This window comes from Triticum dicoccoides, chromosome 5A (genome assembly GCF_002162155.2).
Source record: "Triticum dicoccoides isolate Atlit2015 ecotype Zavitan chromosome 5A, WEW_v2.0, whole genome shotgun sequence".
In the NCBI taxonomy this organism is placed as follows: domain Eukaryota; kingdom Viridiplantae; phylum Streptophyta; class Magnoliopsida; order Poales; family Poaceae; genus Triticum; species Triticum dicoccoides.
Window position 1 is genome coordinate 131,866,417 of NC_041388.1, and position 17,157 is coordinate 131,883,573.

At 42.6% G+C, this 17,157-nt stretch overlaps 1 protein-coding gene across 1 annotated transcript; it reads right to left on the reverse strand.

The window, feature by feature from the left end:
- Positions 1-3,605: 3,605 nt before the first annotated feature.
- Positions 3,606-8,457, reverse strand: LOC119300254 (nucleoside diphosphate kinase-like). The gene is made up of 7 exons (XM_037577277.1): positions 8,162-8,457; positions 5,531-5,584; positions 5,361-5,447; positions 4,770-4,850; positions 4,561-4,673; positions 4,380-4,429; positions 3,606-3,981 (listed from the first exon to the last, which is right to left on the reverse strand). Exons 1-7 carry the CDS (start codon positions 8,372-8,374, stop codon positions 3,914-3,916), a joined length of 666 nt encoding a protein of 221 aa, XP_037433174.1. The 5' UTR covers positions 8,375-8,457; the 3' UTR covers positions 3,606-3,913.
- Between the last annotated feature and the right edge of the window lie 8,700 nt (positions 8,458-17,157).

The following is a 17,157-nucleotide window of genomic DNA, read 5'->3' on the forward strand; positions in this document are numbered from 1 at the left end:
CGTCACCAGAGGGAGAGATCTTGGGCTGTATGCCACCTATGATCACCCAGAGTGGAGGACGTGGTCGTCCTCGACCTCTCCAAGGCCCGGGCAGAGATGAAGACGCGCTGGACGGCAGTGGGACGGTTCCACTCGGTCCTGCCGTTCAGCGTCGAGGGCCTGTTCCGGGAGATGAAGAGCAAATGGGGCCTGCGAGGAAAGGTCGACTACAAGCAGCTCCGCCAGAACAGACCCTTATCTCTAATTAACCCTAAGACTAATGGGCTATACTGCCAGCCCAGGCCCATTACGTACTCTAACAATGTGTGTCCTAAGGCAAAGGGGTCAACTTCATTGCAGTAAGGGCCAAACCTTCTAATACACATGAATAAACAGTAATCTACATTGATTTGCCTAGTTTTATTTGGGGTCAGTTGACCCCAATGCCCCGTCAATAGGGAATGACATTGAGGATATGTCGCAGCTCACACTGGAGGAGAACGGGGTCCTCATTGCTCCCTTCCCAGACAAGCCTTGCGCCAACATCTCCAAAATCGTACCACATAGGGTACGTGAAGCAATCCACTAGTCGCTCCAAGAGAACACCTTCGATAGGGAATTGGCGTTTGCACTCATGGAGTTGTTGGTCCAACCAGACAATGGACCAGGGACTATCACCTTGCTGCAGATCTTTGAACCAACACCTTTAACATAGTAACGATGTGTGACGTTGATGGTTGATATTGCCTAGTCAAGAGAGAAGATTAATCATGAGTTTTCACCCTGGAGGGAATACAACCATGAGGTCAGCTGATATAGCAGCCATCCATCACTTTGGCAGACAACTCACACTCAGCTACTCCCTTCGTCCCATAATATAAGAACGTTTTTGACACTAGTGTAGTGTGAAAATGTTCTTATATTTTGGGACAGAGGGAGTATTTGACTAAAGGATAAATCACTCGAACTGAAGACATCAACTCAACGCTTTCGGTAACTGCCGCCAAGTCCTCTCGCCGATGGTTGTTGTGTGCGCATGGCAGCGCCTAGAATCCGCTGCTATCAAATGTGCCACCTAGATGGGATTGCTCGCAAGGGCCTCAATCCGCCCACGGTCGAACCAAATCCAGCCTCAGTGGCATTCACAGAGCCAGATCCAGGCTCAACAGGACATGCCATGTTATTTTGAGAAGACATAATTGCTTTATTAGTATGCTTGAAGTATTATTATTTTTATGTCAATATTGAACTTTTGTTCTGAATCTTATGGATCTAATTATTCTTTCCACAATAAAGAAGATTGCATTGATAAATATGTTAGGTAGCATTTCACATCAAAAAAATCTGTTTTTATCATTTACCTACTCGAGGATGAGCAGGAATTAAGCTTGGGGATGATTGATACATCTTCAACGTATTTATGATTTTTGATTGTTCCGTGCTATTGTATTATCTGTTTTGGATGTTTATATGCATTAATATGCTATTTTATATTATTTTTGGAACTAATCTATTAACCTAGAGCCCAGTGCTAGTTTCTGGTTTTTTTTCTTCTTATTTTTGACTTTTACAAAAAATGAATATCAAACGGTCCAAATGGAATAAAACTTTACGATGATTTTTCTTGGATCAGAAGACACCCATAAGACTTGGAGAGAGGGCCAGAAGAGTCCTGAGGAGGCCACAAGCCTTCAGGGCGCCCCCTGGCTTATGGGCCCCTCGGGAGTCCCCTAACCCTAATTCCAGCTCTATATATTCTCAAATATTCCCCAAACATCATAACAATGTTGGGGATATCGCTTATCGAGAACTTATCGGTCGACCCATGATAAGGGGTAAATCGGCCAGTTTATCAGCAATATCAGCCGATTTATTGCCATATCAGTTGATTTATCGGCCGATTTATCTTATCGGTCAGACAACGGTAAGCGATAAATCGGCCGATTTATCAGAATATCGGAAGATATCTTGAACAGTGCATCATAAGCGTCCACCAAAATACTTTTCCACAGCCGCAAGCCTCTGTTCTCGTAAGATCCCATCTTGGGGCCTTTTCCGGCACTCTGCCGAAGGGGGATTCGATCACGGAGGGCCTCTGCATCAACCTTGCTGCTCTTCCGATGAAGCGTGAGTAGTTTACCACAGACCTAAGGGTCCATAGCTAGTAGCTAGATGGCTTCTTCTCTCTCTTTGATCTTCAATACAATGTTCTCCTCGATATTCTTGGAGTTCTATCCGATGTAATCTTCTTTCGTGGTGCGTTTGTTGAGATCCGATGAATTGTGAATTTATGATCAGATTATCTATGAATGTTATTTGGGTTGTCTCTGAACTCTTTTATGCATGATTAAGATAGCTTAGTAATTCTCTTCGATCTATCGATTTGGTTTGGCCAACTAGATTGATTTTTCTTGCAATGAGAGAAGTGCTTTGTGATGGGTTCAATCTTGTGGTGTCCTCTCCTAGTGACAGAAGGGGCAGTGAGGCACATATTGTATTGTTGTCATTAAGGATAAAAATATGGGGTTTATATCATATTGCTTGAGTTTATCCCTCTACATCATGCCATCTTGCTTAAGGCGTTACTCTGTTCTTATGAACTTAATACTCTAGATGCAGGCAGGAGTCAGTCGATGTGTGGAGTAATAGTAGTAGATGTAGAATCGTTTCGGTTTACTTGTCATGGACATGATGCCTATATTCATGATCATTGCCTTAGATATCGTCATAAGTATGCATTTTTCTATCAATTGCTCAATAGTAATTTATTTACCCACCGTATGTTTTTTTTCAAGAGAGAAGCCTCTAGTGAAACCTATGGCCCCAGGTCTATTTTCCATTATATATTTTTGTTCTATAAATCAAAAAACCCAAAAATACCTTGCTGCAATTTATTTATATTACTATCTCTTTTATTTATCTTTTATACCTATCTCTATAGAACTCACTCTTGTTCGTGGCCGTGAAGGGATTGACAACACCTTTTTCGCGTTGTGTGCAAGTGTTTGTTAGTTTGTGCAGGTGCATATATTGGAGACTTGCTTGTGCCTCCTACTGGATTGATACATTGCTTCTTAACTTTACCGTTTCCTCTTCAAGGGAAAAATCAACGCAAGCTCAAGAAGTAGTAGGCTTCTGTTCACAAACTACTTCACAGTGGACAAAATACCATGAAGGTTTCTCGACGTCGCTTCTAAATGAGCAGAAATTTGTTCTGCCCTGGAGAAGGCTGATGACAACTTCAAGCCGAGAAAGGATTGTTGTGGACAACTTCCTTTCTCTCCTCTACAGAAATGCACGGCTACTCTCAGGATGCTTGCTTATGGTAAGGTTGTAGATGCAATTGATACTGAAATCCGGATGAGAGAGACCATGGTCTTGAACACCACGGTGTAATTTGCACGCATTATGGTGAAGGTGTTTGACCGCCCCATGCCATGCCAGGAACCATGATTTCCAGAAATTTTGTAAAATTTCTATCTTGCCAACAAAATTGTATTGCGTATGTGCATGCATTCATAAGGATGAGTGTATGTGTATGTATGAGCGGCTGCGTCTGTGTTAAAGAAACTGTCAGTGACCCTAAAAAAATACTGTCGTATGCCACAGGCCCACAAGAAGTAAAGTATAGAAGAGTATACGGTGTCCACGCCTTGGAACTTTTTTGCATTGATTCTTCATCAAAACATTAACATCCGAGTAGAAGAAAGTTCTCAACAGGAAGATTTATACTGACCAAAGGCCAGAGTTCTGAACCCGCTCAACATTTACAAAGAAAGAAAGAACATACAGGTGAGCAATGGTGAAAATTTTGAAGCCCTGACAGGCTACTTTACTTGGTAGAAGTAAACTCATACATACATGGCCCCTCAGAATCAAGTTGACCAAATAAGTATTGGATCAGGTTCTTGCAGTGATAACTGATATGCAAAGATCACTCTATAAGCCAGGGTGTTTGAACTGATTCCCATTGAGCAAGCTCACCCTCTTTGAACCATAATCCTACAGATAGGACAAGAACATAAGTTATTGTCAAGAATTGCTGCAAATAGCGGTGCACTCAATTGCTGCGAAACCAAGCTCCCTTCAAGCTAACATTCACACCATAACCATATAAATACTGAATCAACTTGAATAGCAACCGGCGGTGCACCGAAGTGCTGCAACACTAACTGGCAGACCTAGAATCTAAGTACTAGGGGTGAAAAACTTCAACACGTCGGTACAAAATCTAAATAACTTGCACTAAAATAGTATAATTTAGCCTAAATAGTCTGAAATAGCACTAAGTTGTTACACAATTATAATTAATATTGAATATAGTATACATATATTATTTTGCATTTTTGTAGGGGGAGTGCCATGGCACCCCTGCTAGATCCGCCACTGGCAAAACTTACCGATTTCTCGCTTGCCGTTATCAGGGCTGTCACTTCCGTGGACGACATTCCTGAAAAAGCAATGTTCCATGATAATTTCTTTGGTACACATAGAGGGTGTAAATAGAGGTGAAATAAAATAAAATTAAACAGGAATTCTGCAAATAATAGTGTGAAGACATGGAAAGGCATGGGTGCCAACCTTCCTGTTTGAACTGCAAGATCACCCCTTATGGTCCCTGGCTCAGCTTGAAGGGGGTTAGTAGCTCCGATCAGTTTGCGAGCTGACGCAACAACACCATCACCCTCCCAGGCCTTAGAGAACAAAATAGCGAAAGTAATATAAAGGCGAAATTCATATTGATCAAAATGCGAAGTTGCAAATATCTTCAGTTCTTTACAAATATATACCATGCAGACTACAGGTCCAGAAGTTATGTAGTCGATTAAATTGGGAAAGAAAGGTCTCTCCTTCAGATCCTTGTAATGTTCCTGAGGTAAAAAAAGACAGAATAGGAGAGTTATTAACTTAGTATGTAAAAGCATTTTCAATTCGTTGACTCTCAACATTTACTTCTCTATGTGAAAACAAAGACAAGACCTTATGCTCTTTTTGACTTGTAAAAAATCTGGCTTGACCAGATCTAAGTGGTATTTTCAGAAGAAATGTTTTCTAAAAACTGCTTGGCTGACACATGCTAAGAATTTTTTAGTGCATCCTATTATGGCAGATACATGGTGTTACAGAAAATGACGTTTAACAAAATAAACTGGGATATGGTGTTCTATTGTGACAAATACTATTAGATGCTGGCATTTTAACCACTGCGAGTGTCAATGGTACCATTTTGAACTATTAAACTGACAGAGTGACAGAAGGATGATGCTTTCCTTTAGAAAAAAAAAGGTATTGCTTATAATTACACTGAACATTTTACCATGCTAAGTAAGCACTAAAAGGTGACAGCAGCTTCGAAAGATTTAATGCATTTTTAAGCAAACCTGAGCCAAGTCTTTGGGGCACTGAAAAAGCTTCAGCCCCTTCAGCAAAAAGCCCTTCTTCTCGAAGCGAGAAATAATCTCTCCAACCTACAGGCAAAGACTATATGTTTTATCTGAACTGAAACAAACAACAGATACCAAAACATTGATAAAAGTCAAGAAGCACATACCAGACCACGCTGAACACCGTCAGGTTTGATCATAATGTAGGTCTGCTCAACCTCCTGCACAAAATAAAAATCTAGTTAAGCAATATCTCATACTCCCTCCGTCCCATAATCATCAAGATAGACCACAATGTTTCTTAGTTTCTTTAACTGGAAAAGGAATAACTGGTAATGTCGTAATAGTCCTCGGTTTCCTTTTCTGAGAAGGGATGAACTAAGTTGGCGCTCTTAAATGAAACAACATCTATTATATCTTTCAGGCATCAAATACAAAAGCCAACGCAAAACAAGCAGACTGCAAATTCCCAAATTAGTGATACATCAATTATTGGAAGGGGAGCCTTGGCGCAGCGGTAAAGCTATTGCCTTGTGACCATGAGGTCACTGGTTCGAGTCCTGGAAACAGCCGCTTGCAGAAATGTAGGGAAAGGCTGCATACAAAAGACCCAAAGTGGTTGGGCATTTCCTTGGATCGTGCGCAAGTGCACCTGGCTGCCCTTTTAGTAATACATCAATTATTGGACACTTTGGAGGATCATCTTAGCTCAATCTAACAGAATGGAGAATCAAATCATGTTTACAATTTGGACAATTAGGCATAATTGGTCTCAGCTTGGTAAAGAGGTGATCTGTCATAGTCAATAAAAATGACAAATATCAAATATTGATGATTACGACACCGGTTGTGTTTAGGGGTGTGGCCACATCGTTTACTGGGTTTATTTCCTTGAATGACAATCTTGGGTAGCAAATAAATGTATGCATTAGGTTTCCCGAGTCCATTACTCGTCGACTGCCCTTAAAAAGTTCACTGATCAACCTTGTCTTGGTGAAAGGGATTAACAAATGATGACTTCACCGAGAACCATCTACCCACTATTACATTCCTAAAACTTGAGAAAAATGCTTTGCTGAATCTTCCAGGAAATTGGTAAAAGGACTACATCAACTTTAACAAATTCTCAAAATAACTAAGCCATTTCTGAAGTTCTGGTAGGTTTAATATAAGAGCATACCAAACAAAACCATGAGACCAGGACTCAACCAGGAAAGATCCCTACTCTGTGGTTATGCATGTGTCAAAACAGATAAAGTTATTGATAGCATTACCCTTTTGGAAAGAGGTTGGAAGAGGAACTTGGCTACATGCCTATTAACATCCTAACTACCCCACACATTGTTACAATTTAAAAAAAAACACAATCAGAACACAGGGATCCCTGCGTAAAAACTAAGGTCAAAAGTTTGACCAGAATTCTTGTGAACACACAATTGTAGCATATGTAGTGGATACAACCACTATATAGCACAGATCAATAAATTTTGAGGAATCCGACCGATAGTTCCACAGCTAGAGTTGAAATGACAACAAGATGCAAAATCTACTAAAGGTACTTAATGAAAATGGCATCTTTCCCTTACAAAACAATCTAGTAAACAGAAGACAATCCGTCTTACAGTTTGATAGTGAACAGAAATGACTTTTATTTGATAATCAACACAATGTAGCATGTCTCAGTGCTATACATCACCAAAATTGTCGGTCGCCAACTGACAGAAAGACAACAGCTTAATTTCACTTCAATTTCAGTTCCTACCGACAGTCACATAGACAATTACTTAAAATGGTTGAAAAAAGTTCAGGCTGGACCAGGAAAAATATGGAATCATGGTGCATTTTCTTCGTGCGTGCATAGTTACCCGCAATTAGAAGGGAACTAAGATATCAATTACTCCATTTCCTGAATTGACATCTTAGTTCAATTTCAGTGCTATACATCACCAAAACTGTCGGTCACTAATTGACAGAAAGACAACAGCTTAATTTCACTTCAATTTCAGTTCCTACCGACATTCACATAGACAATTACTTAAAATGGTTGGAAAAAGTTCAGGCTGGATCAGGCAAAATATGGAATTAGACACATTATAATGCATTTTCTTCATCTGTGCATAGTCACCCGCAATTAGAAAGGAAGTAAGATATCAGTTACACCATTTCCAGGATTGATATCTTAGTCCAATTTCAGTGCTATACATTGTCAAATTGTCGGTCGCCAACTGACAGAAAGATAGCAGCTTAATTTCACTTCAATTTCAGTTCTTACCGACATTGACATAGATAATTACTCAAAATGGTTGGAAATTTTTTCTTCATCTGTGCATAGTCACCCACAATTAGAAGGGGACTAAGATATCAATTACTGAATTGATAGATATCTTAGTTCAATTTCAGTGCTATACATCGCCAAAATTGTCGGTCACCAACTGACAGAAAGACAACAGCTTAATTTCGCTTCTATTTCAGTTCCTACCTACAGTCACATAGACAATTACTTAAAATGGTTGGAAAAAGTTGAGGCTGGGCCAGGCAAAATATGGCATTAGCCACATTATGGTGCATTTTCTTCATGTATGCATGGTCACCCGCAATTAGAAGGGGGTATTTCTTAACAAGCAGCTCATCTTTTTCCATTTATACTGAATAAATGAGCTCAACCAATACTACATTAAACCAAAACCATGACAATTCACAGCAGCACCAAACCAAATTTCGACCCTAGCCGGCCCTAATCCCCAACGAGAAGCCTCGGGCGAGCGCAAGTAGGTGAGAGCCAAGTCCAGGGAACCAACCGAGGAGGCGACGATGCGGTTGGGGGTGGCGCGAGCTACCCTGGTTGCCCACCGGTTGCACCCCGCCGTGCTCAGCCCGACGCGGCCGCGGTTCCTCGAGGAAGCGGAGGCGAAGGAGGAGAGTGACGCCGACGGCCGGAACGTTGCGGAGCTCCTGTGGCCGGCGGCGGCGAGGGAAGGCCCCGTTCTGGCGAGCGCTGCCATGGCGTCCATCTCCTCCTCAGCTCCGTACAGACGCGACAAGGAAGCACGCGCACTTTTGGATTAGGAGAGAAGATGCTGCCGAGCTGCGGCTTGTTACGCCTGTATATACAGATATACTACATGATAAAGCAGTGTACGCTTATACCGAGCGTTGACGTATTATGACTGTTACGCTTAGGACTCGTTTGGTTGTTCGCATCAAGCTTAAACCGAAAAGAAATTGATCCGTTTGATTGATTGGGTCGCATCAAAAAACTAACACGTACGAAGCATAAAGCACCTCTGAGGCTGGCTTTAGGGAATAGTCGAATCGGCTATCTTTTCATAGCCAAAGGCAAGCAATGCAACTTGAGGCACGTGGGCGTGGGTTATTGCACGCGAGGAAACGATCTCAAGACATCGCGGTGTTTCTTGAAGTGACAGCATAATTACCATCATCGCTCTCTTCCTTCCCTCTTCCCACTCTCACATCGACGGCGGTGAGCGACAGAGCGGCAGATTGCAAGGAGATCCTAGGCGTCAAGCACCGGATTCACGAGCGCACCAGCAAGACATCAACAATGGCAGTAAGCCCTTACCCCCTCTCTCTCTCAATTTACTACATTTGATTCACGGTTTAGATCGGATTTTTGGACTCGGTTCAAGGGTTGTGGAGGGGATTGAATACAAAGGGGGTTGCGGAGTTGGATTTCCACACTTGATTCGTCACATAATCGATGGATTTTAGGGTTTGTACGATGATTTTTTTAGTACAAGGGATTGGGGAACGGGGTTAAATTTAACTTACAAACACCTATTCTAGACGCGGCGACCGAGGCGCTTCGAGCGGCGGGGGCCATAGCCTTCTTGTTTTCTTCCACCACTGCCTCCATTGCACCATCCACAATCTTCTCCTCATTGTCATCAAGAAACGACGGGTCTTGCACGATCACCTGATGTCGACACCCTAACCACCGTCTACACCACATCATTGTCGTCCTCTAGCGCCATCAACGTCTTCGTCCAAAATGATGTGACACACTAGCCTTGAGGAGCCCAGTACCCCCTACACTTGGCCCATCTTGCTCTCTGACAAGTATCGTTGAACTCGGCCTGATCCATGGCCCAGCGCAATATTGTTGGGGAACGCGGTATTTCAAAAAAAATCCTACGACCACGCAAGATCTATCTAGGAGATGCATAGCAACGAGAGGGGAGAGTGTGTCCACGTATCCCCGTAGACCGAAAGCGGAAGCGTTTAGTAACGCGGTTGATGTAGTCGAACGTCTTCACGGTCCAACTGATCCAAGTACCGAATGTACGGCACCTCCGTGTTCAACACACGTTCAGCACGATGACGTCCCTCGAGCTCTTGATCCAGCTGAGGACGAGGGAGAGTTCCGTCAGCACGATGGTGTGGTGACGGTGATGATGAAGCTACCGACGCAGGGCTTCACCTAAGCACTACAAACGATATGATCGAGGTGTTGAATTGTGGAGGGGGGCACCGCACACGGCTAAGAGATTGTCTATTGTGCTACTGGGGTGCCCCCTGGCCACGTATATAAAGGAGGGAGGGAGAGAGGAGGCCGGCTAGGAGGGGCGCGCCAGGGGGAGTCCTACTTGGACTCCTAGTCCAAGTAGGATTCGGCCCCCCTTTTCCTTTCTTCCACCGGAGGGAAAAGGAAGGAGGGGAGAAGGAGAAGGAAGGAGGGGGCCACGCCCCCACCCCTTGTCCAATTCGGTTTGGGCAGGGGGAGGCGCGCGCCGCCTCGTGGCCCTTCTTCGCTCTCTCCACTAAGGCCCATTAACTTCCCCGGGGGGTTCCGGTAACCCCCTGGTACTCCGAAAGAATGCCCGAACTACCTGGAACCATTCCGATGTCCAAATGCAACCTTCCAATATATGAATATTTACCCATCGATCATTTCGAGACTCCTCGTCATGTCCGTGATCTCATCCGGGACTCCGAATAAACTTCGGTCATCAAATCACATAACTCATAATACAAATCGTCATCGAACGTTAAGCGTGCGGACCCTATGGGTTCGAGAACTATGTAGGCTGAAGGAAATATGCCCTAGAGGCAATAATAAAGTTGTTATTTATATTTCCTTATATCATGATAAATGATTATTATTCATGCTAGAATTGTATTAACCGGAAACTTAGTACATGTGTGAATACATAGACAAACAGAGTGTCCCTAGTATGCCTCTACTTGACTAGCTCGTTAATCAAAGATGGTTAAGTTTCCTAGCCATGGACATGTGTTGTCATTTGATGAACGGGATCACATCATTAGAGAATGATGTGATGGACTAGACCCATCAGTTAGCTTAGCACTATGATCATTTAGTTTATTGCTATTGCTTTCTTCATGACTTATACATGTTCCTATGACTATGAGATTATGCAACTCCCAAATACCGGAGGAACACTTAGTGTGCTATCAAACGTCACAACGTAACTAGGCGATTATAAAGATGCTCTAAAGGTGTCTCCGATGGTGTTTGTTGAGTTGGCATAGATCGAGATTAGGATTTGTCACTCCGATTGTCGGAGAGGTATCTCTGGGCCCTCTCGGTAATGCACATCACTATAAGCCTTGCAAGCAATGTGACTAATGAGTTAGTTGCGGGATGATGCATTATGGAACGAGTAAAGAGACTTGCTAGTGACTAGATTGAACTAGGTATGATGATACCGACGATCGAATCTTGGGCAAGTAACATACCGATGACAAACGGAACAACGTATGTTGTTGTGCGGTTTGACCGATAAAGATCTTCATAGAAAATGTAGGAACCAATATGAGCATCCAGGATCCGTTATTGGTTATTGACCGGAGATGTGTCTCGGTCATGTCTACATAGTTCTCGAACCCGTAGGGTCTGCATGCTTAACATTCGATGACGATATGTATTGTGAGTTATGTGATTTGATGTACCAAAGGTTGTTTGGAGTCCCGAATGAGATCACGGACATGACGAGGAGTCTTGAAATGATCGATACATAAAGATTCATATATTGAAAGGCTACATTTGGACACAGGAATGGTTCGGGTCGTTTCGAATAAGTTTCAGAGCACCGGGGGTTACCGGAACCCCCCCCCCCTCGGGGAGTTATTGGGACTCATGGGCCTAATGGTGGAAGAGAGTAGGCAGGCCAAGGTGTGGCGCGCGCCCCCCTAGCCCAAACCGAATTGGACTAGGGCTAGCCCCCCCCCCCTCTTTCCTTCTCTTCTTCCTTTCCTTCCTTCTTCCCCTACTAGGACTAGGAAAGGGGGAAACCTACTCCTACTAGGAGTAGGATTCCCCCTTGGGCGTGCCCCTTGTGGCCGGCCCTCCCCCTCCCCTCCTTTATATACGGGGGAGGGGGCACCCCATAGACACATAAGTTGATATTTAGCCGTGTGCGGTGCTCCCCTCCATAGTTTTACACCTCGGTCATATTGTTGTAGTGCTTAGGCGAAGCCCTGTGTCGGTAACTTCATCATCACCGTCGACACGCCATCGTACTGACGGAACTCACCCTCGTCCTCAGCTGGATCAAGAGTACGAGGGACGTCACCGAGCTGAACGTGTGCAGATCGCGGAGGTGTCGTGCGTTCGGTACTTGATCGGTTGGATCACGAAGACGTTCGACTACATCAATCGCGTTACTAAATGCTTCCGCTTTCGGTCTACGAGGGTACGTAGACATGATACGTCTCCATCGTATCTACTTTTCCAAACACTTTTGCCATTGTTTTGGACTCTAACTTGCATGATTTGAATGGAACTAACCCAGACTGACGCTGTTTTCAGCAGAATTGCCATGGTGTTATTTTTGTGCAGAAATAAAAGTTCTTGGAATGACCTGTGATCCTTCCATTTTGCATCATGCTTTTATATTGATATTTATTGCATTATGGGCTGTTATTACACATCATGTCACAATACTTATGCCTATTCTCTCTTATTTTACAAGGTTTACATGAAGAGGGGGAATGCCGGCAGCTGGAATTCTGGGCTGGAAAAGGAGCAAATATTAGAGGCCTATTCTGCACATCTCCAAAAGTCCTGAAACTCCACGGGACTTATTTTCAAAATATATAAAAAATACTGAGCAAAGAAAGTACCAGAGGGGGGCCACCCACCATCCATGAGGGTGGGGGCGCGCCCTACCCCCCTAGGCGCGCCCCCTGCCTCGTGGCCCCCCTGGTGGCCCTCTGATGCCCATCTTTGGCTATATGGAGTCTTTCGTTGAGAAAAAAATCATAAGCAAGCTCACGGGACGAAACTCCGCCGCCACGAGGCGGAACCTTGGCGGAACCAATCTAGGGCTCCGGCGGGGCTGTTCTGCCGGGGAAACTTCCCTCCGGGAGGGGGAAATCACCACCATCGTCATCACCAACGATCCTCTCATCGGGAGGGGGTCAATCTCCATCAATATCTTCACCAGCACCATCTCATCTCAAACCCTAGTTCATCTCTTGTATCCAATCTTTGTATCCAAACCTCAGATTGGTACATGTGGGTTGCTAGTAGTGTTGATTACTCCTTGTAGTTGATGCTAGTTGGTTTATTTTGTGGAAGATCATATGTTCAGATCCATTATGCATATTAATACCCCTATGATTATGAACATGAATATGCTTTGTGAGTAGTTACGTTTGTTCCTGAGGACATGGGAGAAGTCTTGCTATTAGTAGTCATGTGAATTTGGTATTCGTTCGATATTTTGATGAGATGTATGTTGTCTTTCCTCTAGTGGTGTCATGTGAACGTTGACTACATGACACTTCACCATTGTTTGGGCCTAGAGGAGGGCATTGGGAAGTAATAAGTAGATGATGGGTTGCTAGAGTGACATAAGCTTAAACCCTAGTTTATGCGTTGCTTCGTAAGGGGCTGATTTGGATCCATATGTTTCATGCTATGGTTAGGTTTACCTTAATACTTCTGTTGTAGTTGCAGATGCTTGCAATAGGGGTTAATCATAAGTGGGATGCTTGTCCAAGTAAGGACAGCACCCAAGCACCGGTCCACCCACATATCAAATTATCAAAGTACCGAACGCGAATCATATGATCGTGATGAAAACTAGCTTGACGATAATTCCCATGTGTCCTCGGGAGCGTTTTATTTCATATAAGAGTTTATCCAGGCTTGTCCTTTGCTACAAAAAGGATTGGGCCATCTTTATGCACCTTATTTAGTTTCATTACTTGTTGCTCGTTACAATTTATCTTATCACAAAACTATCTGTTACCGATAATTTCAGTGCTTGCAGATAATACCTTGCTGAAAACCACTTATCATTTCCTTCTGCTCCTCGTTGGGTTCGACACTCTTACTTATCAAAAAGGCTACGATAGATCCCCTACACTTGTGGGTCATCAAGACTCTTTTCTGGCGCCGTTGCCGGGGAGTGAAGCGCCTTTGGTAGGTGGAATTTGGTAAGGAAAAAATTATATAGTGTGCTGAAATTTACTGTCACTTGTTACTATGGAACATAATCCTTTGAGGGGTTTGTTCGAGGTATCTTCACCTCGTCCGGAACCACAATTAGCTACCCTCAACCTACTGAACCTACTGAAAATGTTTACTTTAAAATTCCTTCGGGTATAATAGAGAAACTGCTAGCTAATCCTTTTGCAGGAGATGGAACATTGCATCCCGATTTACACTTAATCTATGTGGATGAAGTTTGTGGATTATTTAAGCTTGCAGGTATGCCCGAGGATGTTATCAATAAGAATGTTTTCCCTTTATCTTTGAAGGGAGAGGCATTGACATGGTATAGGCTATGTGATGATATGGGATCATGGAACTACAAACAATTGAAATTGGAATTTCATCAGAAGTTTTATCCTATGCATCTTGTTCATCGTGATCGTAATTATATATATAATTTTTGGACTCACGAAGGAGAAAGCCTCGCTCAAGATTGGGGGAGGCTTAAGTCAATGTTATATTCATGCCCCAATCATGAGCTCTCGAAAGAAATGATTATTCAAAAAATTTATGCTCGGCTTTCTCCCAGGAATCGCTCCATGCTCGACACTACTTGTACTGGTTCTTTTATGATGAAGACTATTGAATTCAAATGAGATTTATTGAATAGAATTAAACGCAACTCTGAATATTGGGATCTTGACGAAGGTAAGGAGTCAGGTATAACACCTAAGTTTGATTGTGTTAAATCTTTTATGGATACCGATGCTTTTCGTGAATTTAGCACTAAATATGGACTTGACTCTGAGATAGTAGCTTCTTTATGTGAATCATTTGCTACTCATGTTGATCTCCCTAAGGAGAAGTGGTTTAAATATAATCCTCCCATAGAAGTAAGAGTAGTTGCTCCTATTAAAGTTGAAGAAAAGACTATCGCTTATGATGATCCTGTTGTTCCTGCTGCTTATATTGAGAAACCACCTTTCCCTGTTAGAATAAAGAATCATGCTAAAGCTTCAACTGTAGTCAACAAAAGTAATATTAGGACACACAACCCCCTGAGCAAGTTAAAGTTGAACCTAAGTTTGCTATGGTTAAGGATCTCTTGGCTGATAATATTGATGGGCATGTTATTTACTTCTGTGATGAAGTTGCTAGAATTGCTAGACCTGATACTAAATATAAACATAGACTTGTTATAGGCATGCCTGTTATTTCTATTAAAATAGGAGATCATTGCTATCACGGTTTATGTGATATGGGTGCTAGTGCAAGTGCAATACCTCATTCCTTATACAAAGAAATTATGCATGATATTACACCTGCTGAGATGGAAGAGATAGATGTGACAATTAAGCTTGCTAATAGAGATACTATTTCACCAGTTGGGATTGTTAGAGATGTTGAAGTCTTGTGTGGGAAAGTTAAATATCTTGCTGATTTTATTGTTCTTGGTTCCCCACAGGATATCTTTTGTCCCATTATATTTGGTAGACCCTTCTTGAATACTGTTAATGCTAAGATAGACTGCAATAAGGATATTGTTTCTGTTGGTTTAGGGGATATGTCTCATGAGTTTAATTTTGCTAAATTTCGTAGACAACCCCATGACACTACTAGAATCAGCTTCTTTGCCGTCTGCCATGGCAGACGGTAAAGGCATAGATCACGGACGACAAACTTCTTTACCGTCCGCCAGCAGACGGCAAACTGTCCGGATGAACACGTGCCAGTGAAGGCCTTCTTTGCCACCCGCTTCCTGGAAACGGACGGCAAAGGATTGCGTCGTCCGCCATCCGAGGCCAGCAGATGGCATAGACAATGGACGATGGTGCGGTGGCGTGACAGCCGTTAGGGGGTTAACGACGCTCTTTGCTGTCTGCTAGTGGACGACAAAGAGTCAAATCACTTTGCCGTTCGCTGACAGGCGGCAAAGAGATCAGCTAGGCAGCACTGGGCAGCTGCCATGTGGCCAGCTATGCTGTCTGCCAGCGGACGGCAAAGTGATTTGAATCTTTGCCGTCTGCTGGCAGATGGCGAAGTGACCAAATAGGCAGCCAGTGTTCCCAGGTTTTACAGGTAGGTGCCACGTGTCCTCTTTGCTGTCTGCTAGCAGACGACAAAGGGCTTCGCCGTCCGCTAGCAGACGGCAAAGAGGCTACATATCCCCTGTTTTTATTTGAATCCATTTAATTTCACAGGAATTCACACACATATATACATATTTTTTTTCACATGCACAACAGACATATGATGTATCCAACACATAGCTCCATCCATGACAACATACATACATAATAAGAAACAGAGTTCCATCCATACATATTACAGTAACATCACAATGTTCATCCAACACATTGTTCCATGCATCCATATAACAAGTTCCACATTTTTCATCGATACAAACAAAAAAAGAAAAGGGAAACAAGCACTCCATCCATGCAAGCTTCCATATAGTGAATTAAATCTGCAAAATGGGAAACAAGAAAGTTAGAAGAAGAAGACTAGAATCAGAAGAAGAAGAAGAAGAAGAAGAAAATGAAGAAGAAGAAGAAAATGAAGAAGAAGAAGAAGTAAGCATACTTAGGTAAAATGGAGCTAACCTAGCTAATTATGCCATTTCTGAGTGAACTAAGCATATTATGCCATTTTTGAGTGAACTAAGCATATTATGCCATTTTGAGTGAACTAAGCATATTATGCCATTTTTGATATAACTTAGAGCTAACTTCATTTTGGAGAAGAAGAAGAAAACTAGAAGAAGAAGAGGAAGACTAGAAGCAGAACTTCTTCTTCTTTTCTTCTTATTCTTTTTCTTCTTCTTCTTTTCTTCCTATTCCTTCTTTTCTTCCTCTTCCTGGATTTTCTTCATCTTACTATGTCATTTGTGGACTAAATAGGATAAATTATGTCATAAATGGACTAAATAGGCTAAATAAGAAGAAAAATGCCATTTTAGCTTACCTAGCTAATTATGCCATTTTTGACCTAACTAAGCATATTATGAGATATACTTAGAGCTAACTTCATTTTGGAGAAGAAGAAGAAAGCTAGAAGAAGAAGAAGAAGAAGAAGAAGGAGAAGAAGAAGTTCTTCTTCTCCTTCTTCTTCTTCTTCTTCTTCTTCTTCTTCTTCTCCTTCTTCTTCTTAGAAGTTTTCTTCTCCTTCTTCTTCTTCTCCTTCTTCTCCTCCTTCTTATCCTTCTCCTTATTCTCCTTCTCCTTCTTATTCTTCTTCTTCTTCTCCTTCTCCTTCTCCTTCTCCTTCTTCTCCTTCTCCTTCTTCTCCTTCTTCTCCTTCTCCTTCTCCTTCTTCTTCTTCTCCTTCTCCTTCTTCTTCTTCTTCTTCTTCTTCTTCTTCTTCTTCTTCTTC